Source organism: Amblyomma mixtum, chromosome 3 (genome assembly GCF_055824585.1).
Source record: "Amblyomma mixtum isolate Tamu chromosome 3, ASM5582458v1, whole genome shotgun sequence".
NCBI classification, from domain to species: domain Eukaryota; kingdom Metazoa; phylum Arthropoda; class Arachnida; order Ixodida; family Ixodidae; genus Amblyomma; species Amblyomma mixtum.
Genome location: NC_143014.1, coordinates 174,942,339 through 174,960,571, shown reverse-complemented (window position 1 = coordinate 174,960,571; position 18,233 = coordinate 174,942,339). Strand labels below are relative to the sequence as shown.

General features: G+C 46.8%; 1 protein-coding gene and 1 pseudogene across 3 annotated transcripts in view; one reads left to right on the top strand and one right to left on the bottom strand.

Moving 5' to 3' along the window:
• The window catches only part of slo (calcium-activated potassium channel slo), a 159,252-nt gene that overhangs the window by 51,616 nt on the left and 89,403 nt on the right, over positions 1–18,233 (bottom strand). For all 3 annotated transcript variants that reach the window (XM_089581987.1, XM_089581985.1, XM_089581986.1), the window contains one exon: positions 84–180. In XM_089581987.1, the coding sequence (XP_089438113.1) occupies positions 84–180 (97 nt within the window). The remainder of the gene's footprint in view (positions 1–83; positions 181–18,233) is intronic.
• Positions 3,105–3,934, top strand: LOC149352792 (uncharacterized; annotated as a pseudogene).

The following is an 18,233-nucleotide window of genomic DNA, read 5'->3' as shown; positions in this document are numbered from 1 at the left end:
AGCCTGCCGTTTTCACATGCCACCCATATTTTGGAGAGTTGTGGTTACAGGAGAGTCGTGAGAAGTAAAACGTTCATACTCACACGTATAAAAAAATAGACCATGAAGAATATATTGAGAGCTAGATCTATTTGCTGCGTTGTGTTCGTCGACCAAGACTGGCATTTCTCGACTCCGTCTCTGAAATAGGAGTGGTGAGCACGGTTAAAGTACGTCGGTTTGCGCTTGCACAGGTATACTTGTTTCTACTTTCTGACATACTCGTCGACTGCATGGCTCTGAACTCTGTACACGACGGTTCGTCTAAGCTCGCGTGATTCGTAGGCTTGTAGCAATCGCGTGCTCTGCATCTCAAGATAGGAACATCTGGTACTGCCAGAGAAAGAACTCATAGCACGATAAATAGTCCCAGGCTCAACTTACTCAAGAGCACGGACATGCAAAAAGTTTTGGGCATGCTGGTGGTTCCCTGTCTGCTTTTCTAGGCATTTTTTTTTCATCTAGGAAATTCGGATGTGTGCAGTACGCTTCAGCGAACTTATTTGCGACATTTGCTTCTTTTTGCCGTTAATACACTATACTGTGTGCTTTGCCGCGAGTCGCACATTACAAAGCAGAGTTTCACGGAATCGGCGCCCCTCTCGATACGGACAGCGCGGATCACCGAATGGCGCTGGGTTCCAAGTTTCGCTTTCGTTTTTTATTTTTTTTCCAGCGTTTCGCGGAGGATCCAAGTTTCAACTGCTGTCGCAGGGATGGCATTTCGCGTTGTCATGCCCGCTAGAGTGGTGCGGCTTCCATAATGCCACATTGAAACTTTCTCAAACGCATCTTTTTTATCGGAAAAAATAATTTCGAGCACACAGACAGCATAAAGAGCAACGTGGATATCAGAGACCCTTTTTTTTTTGAAAACTTGGACCTCAAGGCAGGCAAGCACACGCTGCTAACGAACGCACGGTGAGCCATGACATCTCCCCCTCCACCACCCCGCACCCTTCCCCACCAAAACAGCAGACACGGTGGCACGAGACTTGCACTACTAGCAGGGTCGGAGAGACCATGCACATTCATTTGCGCATGCGCACGCACTTGCAAGGCCGAGTAGCAAGCACTTATATCTACGTTCACGAGTGCACACTTAGAAGACGAGCTCACGGGGCAAACGCATGCACCAGTATGAAGACATGAGGGCAGCACAAGCTTCAAACACACTGCAAACTGGACAAAACCGAACATAAAAGAAAAAAAAAAGAAGTAATGGAAGTGAAATCAGAGCACGAAACTGCCCGACTACAAAATAGTAACACGGCAATGTCTTGAAAATTATTCCTCGAATTAATATCTTGACATCTGTGTTCCATGTTGTGTGTGTATATATATGGGCGTGTTCAGATAAGAACGGTAATCGAGGTCCCATGACCATTTTTTGTTTTCAATGAAAATTTTATATATGATGGGCAAATGTGTCCACACAAAGGAATGAACCTTGGTTTTGCAAGAAGCTTCGTAGTTTTCTCGGAAAAAAATCGCATGTCACAAGAGGTGGAGAATGTCGTTTTTGGCACTTCGCAATGTTGCAAGTTTGAAGCCTCATTCCATGCACAACAAATTTTTTTCGCGCATCAGCATTTTTTCAGACCTTCTTCACAACTTGTACAATCAGCGAAAATAAAAAATGTTTTCTTGCTCTTTAAACCTTCCGAGTAAAAAAATTGCAAACTTCGCTTCTGGAGCTATGCGGTGCAAAAAATTCACTTTTCAGGGCAGCCTTAGGCCCAGATGCCTAAAGATCTCCCCACTGAATATCTTTCTCAGCATTTTTCAGCTGTTTTTACTCACCTCAGGCAAGTTCTGTTGCTCTAGACTTGACAGAAAGTTTTCAGTACAGTCTCAAAATTGGCCGAAGTTCAATAACGCCAAAAAAGTGACAACTTTGACTTGGGTTTAAAAAAAAACATCATCATCGAATTTTGTTAAAATTTGCCTGAATAATCCTCAATACATGATAACTTTAAGGCACTAGAAAAGTGTTGCATTATATTGTTTTAAAATACAAAAATAAACATAAAACTGAGTTCATGTTTTTGTTATATAGAATTGCTTATTACTGCCTCTTAGAAATAGTAGCTGTCAGAAATTTGATTTAGCACTCATTGAACGTGGTTACGTTTTATTTACCCCAATATCCGAACCATTCTCAATGCTTATAGAGCTTCTATTCGCTTGTTAGCGGCGCTCTTAATGCGTGAAAATGGGAATAAATTCGCTATTTTGCCTGATGCATAAGAATTGGCTGGTGGCGGTCGAACGTTGTTTGTATTCTCTAATTTATTCGTCGTACGGTCTATTGGTATATATAATCGATTCTTTAAAGATATTAGATCATTTCTCGGTTCTTAGAAAAAAATTTATATATAAAAGTTAATATTAATGCGTTTCTCAATTCGGCGTTTTCGAACCTGCGTCTATTTACCTCTGAGTTCAATGGCTCTACAAGGCACTCTCAGGGGACAAAACGTCGTCTCCTGAGGGGAACGATTTATCTGCAAGGTTTTTAATCAGGGGGAGTTTTAATCGGGAGGCAATTTAAAAATTTGATGCCGCTTCATGTGCACATTGCAATTCAGAAAATCGTAACAAGAAATGAACGGCGGCAATTGATTTCGGTTTTGCGCACAGTATAATGTCCAGCACGAAGCACTAGCCAGATCACAATCTCTTCCATTCAGAAGCAGCGGTGGAGGCCACGTAGGATGCACTGCCTTAAGTTGACTGAGCGTACTTCCACAGGTGGAGCGTCTAAACTCCAGGCACTTTCTTTGCCAGTTTCCATTGTTCCTTCTTCACTTCGCGAAAGTCTGCAAGCTCCCTCTGTGGCCGCTCCAGAATGGTGATGTTCTTTAGTGTTTCTTGAATTGCGTCTACGAAGCCTCTGGAAGTGTGTATGGCCTCACTTGCAGGCTTCCGCAAGTTGTGTTGAGATGCTCGATGGTGTGATGCTGCGTCATGTTTCCTAAGGAATTGTGCCACTATCCACATGATGCCATCTTCACTTTGGAAAATTTTGAAATGAGCAGCGAGGATGAGGTGTTGATTGCTACATGGGAATACGGTGAGCTAGTTAAAAAAAACTCTGACCGCTTCATCGTTTATTAGAGAATTTCTAAGAGTGGCCATGAAATGCATTCCCTACAACTATATTATATCTGTGCAAGCAAGAGCAATACACGAAAAAAGACACAGCTGCAAGAGAGGTGCAATTGTTTTACATTTTGATTTTGCCAAAAAATGAACAGTTGTGCTTCCAGACTGAGTACAAGCGTACCATTGGCAGAAAAAGCAGGTAACCGTGTTTACCTGCGTTGTCATGTCAAGAAAATCGACTGGTAACTACGCCTTTAATTTCGACGATATGTCTCATGATTCCGCTCATGCATGCTTGGCTCTGTCGAAAATCAAAGCACATCTCGAAGAAAACGCGCCAATCTACACCAAGATAATATATTTGAGCGACGGGGCTCCCGCTCACTTCAGGAATAAATACCAGTTCCATGAGCTGCAGCGCAGTGAATGTCAACGGACGATATTGATGTTTTCGGCCTCTGGACACTGCAAAAATGCTTGCGACGGCGTTGGTGGGCTAGTGAAACATTGAGCATCAAACCACAACTTGCAGAAGCCTGCCAATGAGGCCATACACAGAGCCGGAGGCTTCGTAGACGCAATTCAAGAAACACTAAAGAACATCACCATTCTGGAGCTGCCACAGAGGGAGCTTGCAGACTTTCGCGAAGTGAAGAAGGAACAATGGAAACTGGCAAAGAAAGTGCCTGGAGTTCAGACGCTCCACATCTGGAAGTACGCTCAGTCAACTTAAGGCAGTGCATCCTACGTGGCCTCCACCGCTGCTTCTTAATGAAAGAGACTGTGATATGGTTAGTGTTTCGTGCTGGACAATATACTGTGCGCAAAACCGAAATCAACTGCCGCCGTTTATTTCTTGTTACGATTTTCTGAATTTCAATGTGCGCATGAAGCGGCATCCCATTTTTAAATTGCCTCCCGATTAAAACTCCTCATGATTAAAAACCTTGCAGATAAATCGTTCCCCTCAGGAGACGACGTTTTGTCTCCCGACAGTGCCTTGTAGAACCATTGAACACAGAGGTAAATAGACGCAGGTTCGAAAACGCCGAATTGAGAAACGCATTAATATTAACTTTTATATATAAAATTTTTTCTAAGAACCGAGAAATGATCTAATATCTTTAAAGAATCGATTATATATACCAATAAACACTACGACGAATAAATTAGAGAATACAAACAACGTTTGACCGCCACCAGCCAATTCTTATGCATCAGGCAAAATAGCGAATTTATTCCCATTTTCACGCATTAAGAGTGCCGCTAACAAGCGAATAGAAGCTCTGTAAGCATTGAGAATGGTTCGGATATTGGGGTAAATAAAATTTAACCACGTTCAATGAGTGCTAAATCAAATTTCTGACAGCTACTATTTCTAAGAGGCAGTAATAAGCAATTCTATATAACAAAATCATGAACTCAGTTTTGTGTTTATTTTTGTATTTTAAAACAATATAATGCAACACTTTTTTAGTGCCTTAAAGGTATCATGTATTGAGGATTATTCAGGCAAATTTTAACAAAATTCGATGATGATGTTTTTTTTTAAACCCAAGTCAAAGTTGTCACTTTTTTGGCGTTTTTGAACTTTGGCCAGTTTTGAGACCGTACTGAAAACTGTCTGTCAAGTCTGGATCAACAGAACTTGCCTGACGTGAGTAAAAACAGCTGAAAAATACTGAGAAAAATATTCAGTGGAGAGATCTTTAGGCATCTGGGCCTAAGGCTGCCCTGAAAAGTGAATATTTTGCACCGCATAGCTCCAGAAGCGAAGTTTGCAATTTTTTTACTCGGAAGGTTGAAAGAGCAAGAAAACATTTTTTATTTTCTCTGATTGTACAAGTTGTGAAGAAGATCTGAAAAAATGCTGATGCGCGAAAAAAATTTGTTGTGCATGGAATGAGGCTTCAAACTTGCAACATTGCGAAGTGCCAAAAACGACATTCTCCACCTCTTGTGACGTGCGATTTTTTTCCGAGAAAACTACGAAGCTTCTTGCAAAACTAAGGTTCATTCCTTTGTGTGGACACATTTGCCCATCATATATAAAATTTTCATTGAAAACAAAAAATGGTCATGGGACCTCGATTACCGTTCTTATCTGAACACGTCCATATATATATATATATATATATATATATATATATATATATATATATATATATATATATATATATATATATATATATATATATATATATATATATATATATATATATATATATATATATATATATATATATACAAAGCAGATTTCTTGGCAGCTGATTGATCAATATAAGTAAAAAAAGTCACCAGAAACTGCAAAAAAACATAACAGGACTTAATCCACGGCGATTCGGCTGGCGGACCAGCCTTTTCCGAGCATTTTCGAGCCACTCGAAAATGTCCGAAACGTTCTCCAGCCGATAAGTCGTGAATTAAATCCAGTAACGGTTTTCAATTTCTGGTGACTTTTGCTTATATTGATCAATGAGATCAATAAGCTATCAAGAATATATATATATAGCACGGAAGCATTTATCGTATGTATTCTACGATGTATACTTCATCCCGCGCCACGTACAAACAAAAAAAGTATGCGTCCCGCTCCAGCGATCGGGAAATAAAACATCGCGAGGTGCTTGCGCTGTCGCATTTGATTAGGCCGACCGTTGCTCGCGCTTCTTGTTCCGTTCAAAGACTGGAGCACGCTCCAAAAAAGACCAAGACGTTTTCATTTCGCTCCTATCTCCTTTTAGTTTCCTTTCCCAGGGAGGCGCGCGGCGCTCTGCGCATCAAGCACGGCCAGAGCTCCGACCGTAAACGAGCGCAGTGATGCAGTTCCCCACATAAACTTGCGCCGACGACTGTCTCTCAATTTGACGGCGGCCACGAATTACAAGAAATGGCCTCGCGGCACGCGCCCCGGGTACGCCGAGAAACGACCAGAAGCGAAAGGCGTAAGTCAGCTGACAACCTGGAACGATATTTAGAATTGGGGCAGACGGATAAATCAGGGCCGCCGGGCCAGCTTCTGACAATTCTGACGGCCACGCATTCATTCTGCCTCTTGCAGAGCGAAGTGAACGGTGCTCCCGGGAGCCACATCTCCTCCGGCAACGGCGCGAAGCAGTGGCCGCCAAAGGGGATGATGCCGCCCAGGAGAGCTGTTTCACTCGCCCACGCTGTCAACTAGTCTGTCAATTTATTACCGCCTCGCGTTGCGCGAAACGCTCGCGTCTCGTTTCTTGTCGCGCGCGATTTGCCTTGGCGGCCAACCGAACCCCTAAAGAAACATGCGCTGCTGAGTCTCTCTGGTAACCGCTTCCCGTATAGTTAGATACCTCCAAGTAGCTCAAGGCACGGCGCCCGAGATCTGGTCGCACAAAAGGTTCCGCAGAATACCTTACGCGCAAAGGGTTCTAAATGCAGCGTTGACCAACCACTGGCTGCTCGACTCGTCTTATCACTGGAGGCCATGAGTTGGCGGGCCGCTCGGCTTCTTTCGCATTAACCCGCGGAATTCAATCGCTGACAATTCTGATGTGAGCGGAGGATCCAGACAAGCATAAATGCGCGACTCCACGCGCTGAATATTCACGAAGGCGAAACTAAGACTGATTTAAAGCAGTTTCGTTCAACTCTTAGCTTAATCTGTGAACAGTTCAGTACACGTACACGAAATGCGGAATGTTTGCAGCCTCGGTCGAAAGCCTTCCGGCCAGAGAGTTTATTTGCGAGCTCCGCGATTGGACGGTTACGGCGTACACGAAGTTACAAATTCTCGGTGGGGGAGGAAGGTCCCTGTTTTCACCCCTCCGAGCTTTTCGAGCTTCGAAGGTGCAGTAAGTGCGCGACTGTACAGCTCAAATGCAAACATGGTAGCCTGAAAACTTTTGACCGAGGCTGTACGTATCGTCCCCTGTCCGATAACCTGTGCGATTTTTTTACCTACTGCACTCTTCGTTGAGTAAATTAGACGGGCGGGTCTCTAAGCTGCCTTCTCGTCGTAGTTGAATTACGAAAAAAAAAACGCAACAAAACTAGCAATGCCCTTCACTCGCCTACACAGAGCACACCGGCCGCAGGATATAGAAGTGATATGGAGTATGAAGTTATATGGAGAATGCCGTAAAAAAAAAAAAAAAATGGAAGCCGCGCTAAAGCATGATGCCGAGGCCGTGATGCAAGACCCCTTTAGTGGGACAGGCGTCGTCGATCTCTCCTTCTCTACGGGAAGCCTTCACGTCTCCGATTGCACGACATGGGTACGCGAAGCGGCACGGCGTGAAGCCGGAGATACTGTCTGTACGACAGTGCGCCATCGATGTGTCACGCTCGCGTCACTCCCCGCTCATCCTGAACTGTGCTGCCCAAACTAGTTAGTAAACCGGCGCTGTTTGCTTTACTGCAAGCCTTCGTCTCGTGCTAACCACCTATGCAGCTTTCCCGTTTTAACGCGTGCTACTATTGTATATCTTCGAGGAATCTACCGACTCTCCACAGTTCTAGAGAAATCGGCTATGCATTGTTTTTTTCTTGCTCATGGAATAGTAGGTGCGACGGTAAAAAAAAGCGGTACTAGCACAGCATGTCGACTCCGAACCCATTCATTCGCTTCGAAGCCCCCCCCCCCCCCCCCCCCCCCCCCACCCCTGTTCTCACGCGCACAATGTGGCTCAGTTAAGCCTCAAGCACGCTAAGACGCAACGCGCCTTCCCATGGCTATGAAACAACCAGACCTGGCTGCTTGTCGGTTATGACACGAACCGAAGTTGCTACCCTCTAATTCTATCATCAGGTGTATAACGACTCCTCTGAACGCGTCCTCTAGATATACCTCATATCTCGACCCTCGCCACTTCTCGTTTTCTGATTCCAAGTCGGGCCGGCCCCTTTTGACCCTTGTATTCAAATAGGGAGAAAATAGCCATCCGAAAGAGTGCAAGTTCGTTAAGCAAAATATTGTCTTCATTTTAATATTTTTCAGTTGTAGAGGGCTGCCAGAATTCGATTTAAAAGGAAGTAGCAAAACTGCACAGGCTAACTTAAGTCCGGAGAGAGAGAAGCTTGGTATATATGCTGAGGGCTTCACTTCCCGGTAAGCAAGAGCCGAACAAGCCAACGACCTCAAATTCCTTATCGCGCTGAACTACGCAAATAAAAACCCGTTCAGAATTTTCTCAACAGTGTAGAAACAAGCTACTTTAAATCTTTGCGAAGAAAGAAAGGGCCTACCATTAAAAAGCGAGAACTTAATAACTTCGATCTATGTAAGAGATAGGTTGTCGGCGCTTGAAACTTGACCGTGGTTCCGAACGCAAGTATACGGCGCCGGTATGAACGACCTGTCTCTTTGGCTTAGTAGAAGATCCACCTCAAAAGTGGCTCTTTGCAGCACAAATGATAACACGGGAAGGAACGAGATGTTGTCGCTTCAGCGAAACGCGTGTCGTTTAGGTTAGTCGCGTGCATTTTTTACCCATTACGAATGCTTACATTTCTCGATAGCGTCCATTCTTCGTCTCTTCGCGAAACCGCCAGGGTATATAATACTCCACTCATCTGATGTCTTCTCAACTGTAAGCCAGTGAAAACGCGCGCAGTGCTTTGGGGCGTCGGATCCTTGACCCCGAGGCGGTCCCAGCTGCTGCTTGATGTCAACGAGCGTTAGCGATCCCAGCGCGCTAAATGTTTCCCGTGCCTTAAGCTACGACAGCATCGTCCTCGTCTGTAGGTTTCTTCAACGTCCTTGTTCACTTTATGCTGCTCAATTATACGATCATGAACCAACTAGCTCACCAATCCACCTTATTAAGCTACCCAGTACGTACAAACCTAACGTTCAAAAATTGCGAGTGCATTTTATTTTGCACCTTTAGGAAGCAGTGCTTTATGGGTAGTTATTCCTCATTAAAAAGTCGCTGTCTACACATAGCCAATCTTTCGCCACAAAAATTCACCTTTTCCTTTCTGGTAACGTAACGCAGCCTTTCTCAGTGCCACTACATTCCTGAAAGGCCGTTTCTTCGCACTGTCCACGCACAACAGTGAGTTAATCCTCGATTTGTTCAATCAGGTAGTTGCCGTGGCACCCTATCAGATATCGGGGTCATTCTCTAACTTTTTCCCTTGCCCTCATCTCGCCTACTACGTGCTGGGACAGGAGTAGGGGAATGGCTACATAGGATACTGCGCCGTTCAGGATGCTAAGATATTTACTTGAATGCGCAGCATTACTTACTGCGGCTACAAGCAAGTAATCTGGACCACGCCATGTCAGCTAAGCCGTGTGTCAGGAAATTTACACGAGTGAAAACACTGTGGCTGTGTTCGTTTCTTTTAATTCACTGGTAATAAATATCTGTATTGGGAAGTTAAATATCGTTTATTTAGTTTTTAGGTATTAGAGTCAGTACATCTCTCATATAGTCTCATTTTATCAAAAAATGAAATTCTTGATGAAGATGTTTACAACCAGCGATGAACAGCGACACGGATGCTTCATTGTGCAGACTTGAACGTGTACGCGCCAGACATCAATTGAGACAACACACAAGCATGCCTTCCGATGATCACACATAGCAGTCGTGAAATGTTCAAGTAAGTCCCGACGGTGTGACTACATTGGTTAAATTCTTCAAACTTGGTACTTCAACGTCACGAAGGACTGTGTTTCCGCTCTCACCACCTCGAGGCTCAAGATGAGAAAAGTACAGCCCGGTTGCGTTCCCTTCCTTTATTCGCTACTTGCAACGGCGACGCTTCCTGCGTGAAATGCAGTTTCCTTCTTCGTTCTGCCACTCCCTCCAATCGCGCAGCGCCACACAGGGCAATCTCGAGGCCCGCGTTTGAACCAGGGGCCGGAAAGGTAGGCAAGCCCTTCGACCACACTTTCCTCTGTGCCCAAACACTGTCAAACGACGCGCTCAACTGCAGACAGCGCAGAAATACTAAGGAGTAGTGCTAAAAAGTTCTAATCGCTCGCTTCTGTTACTGCAGGACAGAAAATACGAAGTCGTTGCTAAGCGCGCGGTGACAAAACGCACAAGAGCATTAACGGCGATTCGAATTAGCTGCTGCTTCTTTCTCTGTCATCGTTCCTTCATTTTTAACACCTGGTAAGAGCAAGCCAAATTTGCTATCGGCCCTTGTGCGGTACAAGTAAAGAGAAAAACTTTCCACAAAATGAAAAAAAAAAAAGAAGAAAGGCAAGAAGAGTCAAGAGCGGGCGGTGTGAATGCTGACATCCGTGTTGTCCATTCGTGAGCGTTGGTTGGTCACAGTCCATCGTCACGGCTTGCTTCAAGACTTCACGACTGCGCAGCGTGCCGTGCTGAACAAAGGTGGCTTGAGCGCCGCGACAGTGGCTATGTAGACACGGTGCAGAGGGTCACGTGCGGAGGGAAGGCGGCCCGCTCCGGAGAGAGTATAGTGCTCCGTGCAGCGCGGAACCACCGCTGTGCGCCAAAGCCGCGGGGCTCCGGAGAGCCAGGCCGTACTTACTGTGTGTCACTGTGAGACATGTTTTTGGTGACGGAAAAGACAGATATTCACCATCGTGTAACCGCTTTGTGCGCGCGCGCTTCGTTAATGCATTGAAGAAGCGAAACGAAGGAGCTACTTTGTTCCAATCTCGCGCCACCCCGTTTCTCTTAAAGATGAAAACGAAAACAAAACACGAAAATAAAGTCGGGAGGAATCGCTCATCCTGTGCGTGAAACGAGGAAAGGAGCCTTGGTCTTTCCGCGGAAGCAGCGGGTCTCGGTTTCATCATGACACCCAATCAAGCGCGTGGAAAACTGAAACCTCCGAAATAATGGCCACGAATGCGAATGTCCGCTGTCATATGCAGCGCAAAGCGTGATAAGGTATTTAACTACGAACTTCACTGCAGTGTTGGCATTAACTCGTCGTGGCATGCAATGTCGTCGTGAAAGAAGTGCTCAACTGTATCGGGCTACAGCTTGTATGCTGGTACACTCTCGCGCAATGAATTTGAGCACTTTCTTGCCTTGCAGACTGACGTCCGGGCCAAATATTGAGCACAATGACTAGGTTCAAGCTGTAGAAAGCCTTGCAACCGTACGCGTTCCTTCTCACGGGGCCAACAGACTGATCACAGCACCCTCACAGAGACGAAATAACACACGGGTCAAGTCGGGATGAGCGACGGTTGACTCAAGCCCGCACACCGACTTGAGAGCGCAAAGAATGAGGTGCCGACAAGCAAATGTCCTTTCGTCGTTCATACACAGGATGGTGTCGCCTTACAAAGGTCACGCCACACAAGACGACGAAAAGAAGCGGCTTTGATCCCTCCCTTTACGACTACAATTCACTCCCAGCACAGGTGCGAATCCAAAGCGGCTTGCGCGTTGGCTGCCCTCAACGTGGGTAGGGAATGCCAAGCGACGCCATCAAAAAACTCTATAGTAAGTAAGCTCTTGTGTACCGGCCGGCGTCTATACATATAGAGCTACAAGCGCTTTCACAAAAGCTGGCCTTTAAAAGCAAACGCCCCGAAGGTGGGAAGCCGATAAAACGTGTTTTTCGCTCCGGGGCTACAAAAAAGGCAAAACGAAGCTGCGCCATGCGAAGGTGACGCCGGTGTTTGTCCAGATTTGTATCCGCTTTCCGACACTTTTGGGCGTACAACTGTCAGAATAACAGCTGCGAGGTATCAGCGCCTCGAAATCTTCTCTGACACTGGCGTCTTCAGAGCTCTCAGTTATGGATTCAGCGCTGGCAAAGCACAAGACAAAACGACAACGGACACCGGAATAGTACGAAGTGGCATACTTACTGGTATCTCTGTTGTTTTTCGTTACTGATTGAGCCGCAAGGAAAAGAGTGCGAATAAAAAAAAGAGGAACATAATTTTTAGCCAACACACATAAACACAAGATTTTCTTTTTGCGCGCGTCTGCCTTAGGCGTGCTGTACAGCTCGACGGCCACTGGGAGATTGCGCGTAGCTTATACTGCGCGCGCCATATTCATCCCGCGCGAAATTTCGCTAGCGCCACCACCACCGCTTGTGCGTCAGAAGCACTGCACATCGAGAAATTTTCAACGCGTCTCGCCTGTCTGCGGCGACAGTTTCATTCGGGGCACTGCGGAAGCTCTCGTCTCAGCTAACTGGCCTAGGTTTCTCAGTGTGATGAACAGCAGCAGTCATAACAAGATGTGTGCACTGTACGGAGGTTAGCTGACTCTTTCGTCGGCATACTTAGGTGCCAGCCTCCAAAATACCCGTCTGCATAGCCTAACACAAAGGAGTGATTGAAGGACACAAGCCTTGAGTGTGGTCCTGCCGACGAAAAGGTCCCTACGCACGGATGTGCCGGCAGAAAACTTCGCGAGCTACAGCGAAAGTTTGTTCAGGGCCAAATTTAGTTGGTGCACTTGGAGTTCAAAAAGCAGCGCGCAAGAACACAGATGCAAACATACAGCAGACTGGACGTCCTCTAGTGCGTGCGTGTGTACACGCCTGTGTTCTTTCGCGCAGCTTTTGGAAGCCGGTTCGTATCCTGTCCCTATCTGGTCTTTAAGACCCGGCGAAACGCGCAAATTGCGACAGCAGCTTTGTCGTCGTTGGGACATGTGTCTCTTATGCTTTATTCGAACTTATCCAGAACGCAACGGTGCTTTGACCTCGCATAGTTGAGCTGCTCTCTCCGAAATACGCGCATAAAAAATACGCCACTGCATCTGAATTCTCCTCCTTGGGCCACATAGAGAGCGAAGTGAGCACCAATTAAAACAGCGCATCTCTTCTTTCTTTTTTCTTAACTGTCCGACGTGTTTCTGCGACGCTTTTTTTTTTGTACTTTTTTTTTCGTCGTCGGAGATCTTTATTCAGCGCGGCGCGTGTAATTTTGTCTGACCTCAATCGAACCGCGCCAGCTCCAGCACTGGAGCGGTAATGGCACGGTGGCCCCGGCGAGGCTCCCTTCGCCGGGGCTATATTTACCGCACCACGCGAGGATCTCGCGGTCATTCAGGAGGGCCACCCTTACGTCACGTCGTAACCCTCGAAACAACCAGCCGCAGCGAAAAGAGCCATTTCGAAGCGCGACTGGAAACAGCCATCGTATTTCTTCCCTGGACCTTTTAACCAGCAATATTCGCATCCCGCGCAGGCTGGCCACAACTGCGCCTACCCGTCTGCCGGGCTTCGACTGTTGGCTTTACGCGGGCGACAGGTTTCTCCGTTTGCGCTACTCGCAATACTTTCGTAGACGGTTCCACGCAGCGGGTGTCTTTGCAATGCGAACGCTGTAGTAGTCGCCGTCCAGCGCATTAGTTATACGACCCCTCTGCGAACCCTTCGCGCGCACCTATCACAGCCGGGCGTCAATCTACGCCGGTGTAGTGTACACTTGCGCCCTCCCTGATTCGCCACCTTGCGTATCGCTGCGTGAAAGACGAGCAAAAAGAAAAAGAAACGAACTGGACAGAACGGTACGGCAGAAACCTAGACGCCCACACAAAAGCCGTCAGGCAAAAGTGCCGCAGGACGAGGGCGACCGTGCCGAGCGTCGCTCGCAGGTGAACTCTGAGTGGTTAGCTTCACGACGAAATTGAAACAAGTCTAGCAGCAAGTCGAAAAAAAAAAAGAGTAAAAGTTGGAATTGCGCGTGGGATTTCGTAGGGCACGCTGCCGCCGCCTCTTTGCGCAATACAGCGACGGCAGTGTTGCAACGCGCTGTGTACATTGCGCACGTGACACTTCGAAAGCGAAGCGAGCGATCGAAAGAAAAAGAAAAACGCCTAGAAACGGTGACTTGGGGGAATTGGAGGGAGATAAAAAAAAGGAAATAACGAAACTTGCGAAGGGATACGCTTGCGATGCGCCATAAATGGATAAATTACGTGCGTACACGCCCATCTATCCTCGCTCTCGTTACCCCAGCCTCGTTATTGTTATTTCTCGCCCTGTAACAGGACGCGCGAGTCCGGAGCTTTTTGCCGCTACGCCCGTAGCGTGAAACAAGACAAGCAGATAAGATAGAGCAGGTCCCCGTGTGTCCCTAGAATGAACTGAGGCCTCCGGTGCGGCACGCATAAGCGTAAATTACTGCAGCGCACGCGAGACGATGCCGCTTCATTTTGATACACAGTGGCAGACTCCGTTTCTGTTAATCGCAGCGACAAGACTGAGGCCTAGACAATACGGGCGGCATCTCAGAGAGCTAAGCCACTTCTCTGTTTACGCCACTGCGATTCCGCCCACAGCTTTAACTTTGAGTGCTGAAACAAGGTCAGACTGCCTGGCCGGAGCAGTTCTTGATGTGAGGGCGGAAGCAGCTACCTTTCATACGTAGCAACGCAGTGGAACACAATACTATGACTGATAAAAACAGCCACATAAGTTATTGCCTTCACGCTGTTGATTTGCTCGAGCAACGTGCGCGTAGCAAATATATTAAACGTTGAAAGCTATAAGCGCCCGAATTTTTCGACGTCACCCATATGGACGTAACAACGCAGATGCGAAAGCGAACCTAAGCAGAGAACTTTTGGGTCTGTGAACTACGTGAACTCGCTGGGAGGTCAACAGACACAGCCGTTGAATGAATCCCCTCTTTAGTTGGTTAACGGACGCGAACAAGATTATTATAGCCAAACACACAACACACGATATATGCTCCGTTTAGGTGCTACGAAGGCAATTCACGGTCTTTCTGGTGCTCTTGGCTAGATGGCGTCTCAAATGGCGGCTTTAAGTTTCGAGCTCGAGCCTAGGTGCCTTCCGGTCAAATAGTTTTTTTTTTTTTTTAACAAGACACAACTGACATTTCACGTGGAAAACTAGATGTGAAACTTACTGTTGTATCATGTCGTGAGGACCGCTGAGACAGCAAGATGGTAAGCGCAAGGGAAACAAAGAAGAAAGCCGCAGGGTTACAACTCCGTCGCTTGAGCACAGTCAGAGATCGCAGTCCAGGACAATAAGTTGATGTCTTGCACAGTTTACGAGTTACGCTTAACTTTGTCTACTTGAAAAGGTGGCAGAGAACAACAGATGGCTGCATTTAGAACGACTATTCGCATGAGCAAGCTCGTGCTGAGCCGATAGAGGCTCGTTCGAAGGGAAGTAAGAGATTATTTTGCGCACACGATTTAGGCACAGTGCGAACGCGTGTTTCGTAATGCATACTTACTGTATGTTTTCACGGCTTGTGATGACAATGAAGTCGCACAAGAAAGTGAGCGGTAAAAAAAGAAAAAGGAAGAGAGATATTTGATCGTACGATTAGTCAGTGACAGCGCAAAGCATACCGGTCATCTTGAGAACAAGAGGTGCAGGCTGAGGTACGAAAACGGTTTTGGTAGTCAATAGTCAAAAACGAAAAAAAAAAAAAGAGAGAGATTGAAAACAACAGCAGTGTTCAGGTGCGGAAAACAATGGCAAGCTTGTTAACGTCGCGTTAGTGATAGGCACTGCACGCTTATTGACACAGGTATTCACACCAGACGTTTGCTCGTTTAGGCTATTAGGGCAAGAAATAAAATTCTTGAGCGTAGCCTAATTGGAGGTCCCAAAACAAACAATTAAAATCAACAGTCTAGTAAGAAAGATTTAGTAATTAAATTAGACAAAAAGCCTATTTGTTTAGGCGGGGGCCAGGATATATGCCGTGCATGTAGTCCAAACGAAAGACAGTATTCAAACCAAGCGGACAGAAAAAAAGGACGCTTTGTCACATGGTACCTGCTACTGAACCGAAGAAAGGCGACCAATACGGCAGCCGTAAAGAGGCAGAAGGTAAGATTGGCCATGGTGATTGGCCAATCGAGAAAGAGCCGGAAACCAAAATGAGCGGAAACAGAAGAGAGCAGAAAGCAATTGCGTCACTAAACAGCACCTACTGAGCATATTGTACAATTCCTTCAGCGCAAGATGTTCTCTATGCCTACGCAAAATGCCCATCAGTTCAAGAAACGTCTCGAAGAATGCGAAAAGAAAAGAAAAAGAGTACACTAGTGAAAAGCGTTTTACACACTAACTACCATGCAAAAAATAACAATGCACAGGTACCGTAACTACAACTACGAGTAATACACAGCCCTCCACCCCAGTACTTCTATTGGGCAGAACTAGGCCGGACCTCCTCAACGCTCACCACTCAAAAGTCGCGTTTTTTTTTAACTTATTTTCTTTCTTTAACATCCTCCACTGTTTTGAGCGGTTCAGCCCAGACAGTCGTTCACTGCCTCGTTTCTGTCATTGTTCAGCGTTCAGGAAGCGACACAGAGTGAACTCGTACTCATAGACACATGAAGAGCAAAAAAAAAACGAAGGTCACAACATTTTGCTGCGCATCGCATCGGCACGACGAACTCCAGAGTGTGCAAACGTAAGCGGCGTGTACGCCTAGTTCCGGCACGTACAGAATGCCGCGCACTTGGAAATTCATTCCAGCGTTTACGTGCGAAGGTGAGATCAGGCCTCGGCTTCACTCGTCTATAGTAAGTGTTCACACTTTCCCACGTAAACGCTCATACGTATGAACCAGTGCCGAGTTCCTGCGGTTCTGACAGGTCCCGCTTTCCCGCCCCCAAGAAAACATTCTTAAAGCAGGAACGAAACGTGGCAAGAAAAAAAAAAGAAGGAGAAGAAAAAAAAATCGCCACCGCAACATCTGTGGCTTCAGATAGGATTTCGAGCTTGTGCTCACCCTGGACCAAGCGATATGTGCACGCTGGCTGCGACCTTCCAAAAAAAAAGGTCGTCGCCGCCGGCGCTAGTTTGCAAGCACGAAGTGCGCAATCTTGAGAAAATCTCTAGCAGTGGGCTGTGCCGATGTGTTGCGCAAACAGTGGCACGGAACGTTCACACACGCACGCACACGCACAAAAGAAAAACGTCATGTCGAACATCGGCGATACGTTCAAGAGTCGAAGCAAAGAGAAACCCGTCTTCTCGAATCAAGCATCAAAAGGCATGCTCTCGCCCATATACATACTGGCTTAAAGTTCGACCTTATGCGGTCTGGCCTCTGCGATCTGCGCTGCGTTTCAACCGAGCATCCTCTGGACAGTCGCCAGAAATTACGACGGCCCAGCTGAGATTCTGTCTGCTGGAATATGCTACGCGAAGGGCCAATATACGCTGCGACGGATACACTTGACAAAAACAAAATTGTATACAAGCGCAGGGCGAATTCTGGTTCTTTCCAACAAAAACGACAGCTGTCCCCCACGTTCGAACTTCGATAAGCGTGCGAAACGTTCTCACAGTTGCCTGTCGTGAGCGAGGGCAACACTCGACGGACGCACAGATATCCGCTTAAACCATTTGGATTTGGTGCTTCTACAGAAAATTTACGGGCGCAGACAAAGTCACCCATTTCACTGTTCCCTGAGGCATAATAGCAGAGACGGTCTCAGCAGGATACTACCCTTTGCGTGTCGGTGCTCTCACTACTCGAGACCCAGTTCGGCGCCAGACTAATCAGGTTGCAGCCGTAACCTGCACTGAGTCCAGCGATACCGTCAAAAGGCAAGTAATCTCTAACGCAGCGACCAAATGAAAAATGTGAAAGCGAACAACCTATACCGCTACGCTCTCGGGCAGTGACTACTTCACGAAACCTCTCGCCTACAGCCCTTTACATCTTGTCTACACGCTAATTCCTTCTTGTTCGTCCCTGTTTCGATAGTGCAGTGAAGCTGGACGCGCGCTGCTTGACGAAGCTCGCCCTTACACGGGAGAAGTAGGCGCACTATACGACACCTTCCTCACAGAGCGCGCAGACCGCCGAGCAGTTCCGCAGAGCGAACACAAATGAGTCCTCGTATACCGCAGTTTCTACGAAGCTGGGGCTCTTGAACATTCCGCTTCATGGTCACCTCACCGTTGCCACGTTCCTGTGTGCAATATTGCAATATATAAAACTGACAAAACTCCCGCAGACGGGCGAAAAAAGGCCAGAAACCCTCGCGCACACAAATGAAATGGTCAGCGCTAAATTTACTGCGAGGCTTCCTGGTAAATTTTCGCGCGCCTGCGCAGTCCCCTCTGCGCCGCACAGGCGCGCGCGGGGCCGAAGACAAAGCGTTTCGTGGCGCAGCGACATATCAGGACTAAGG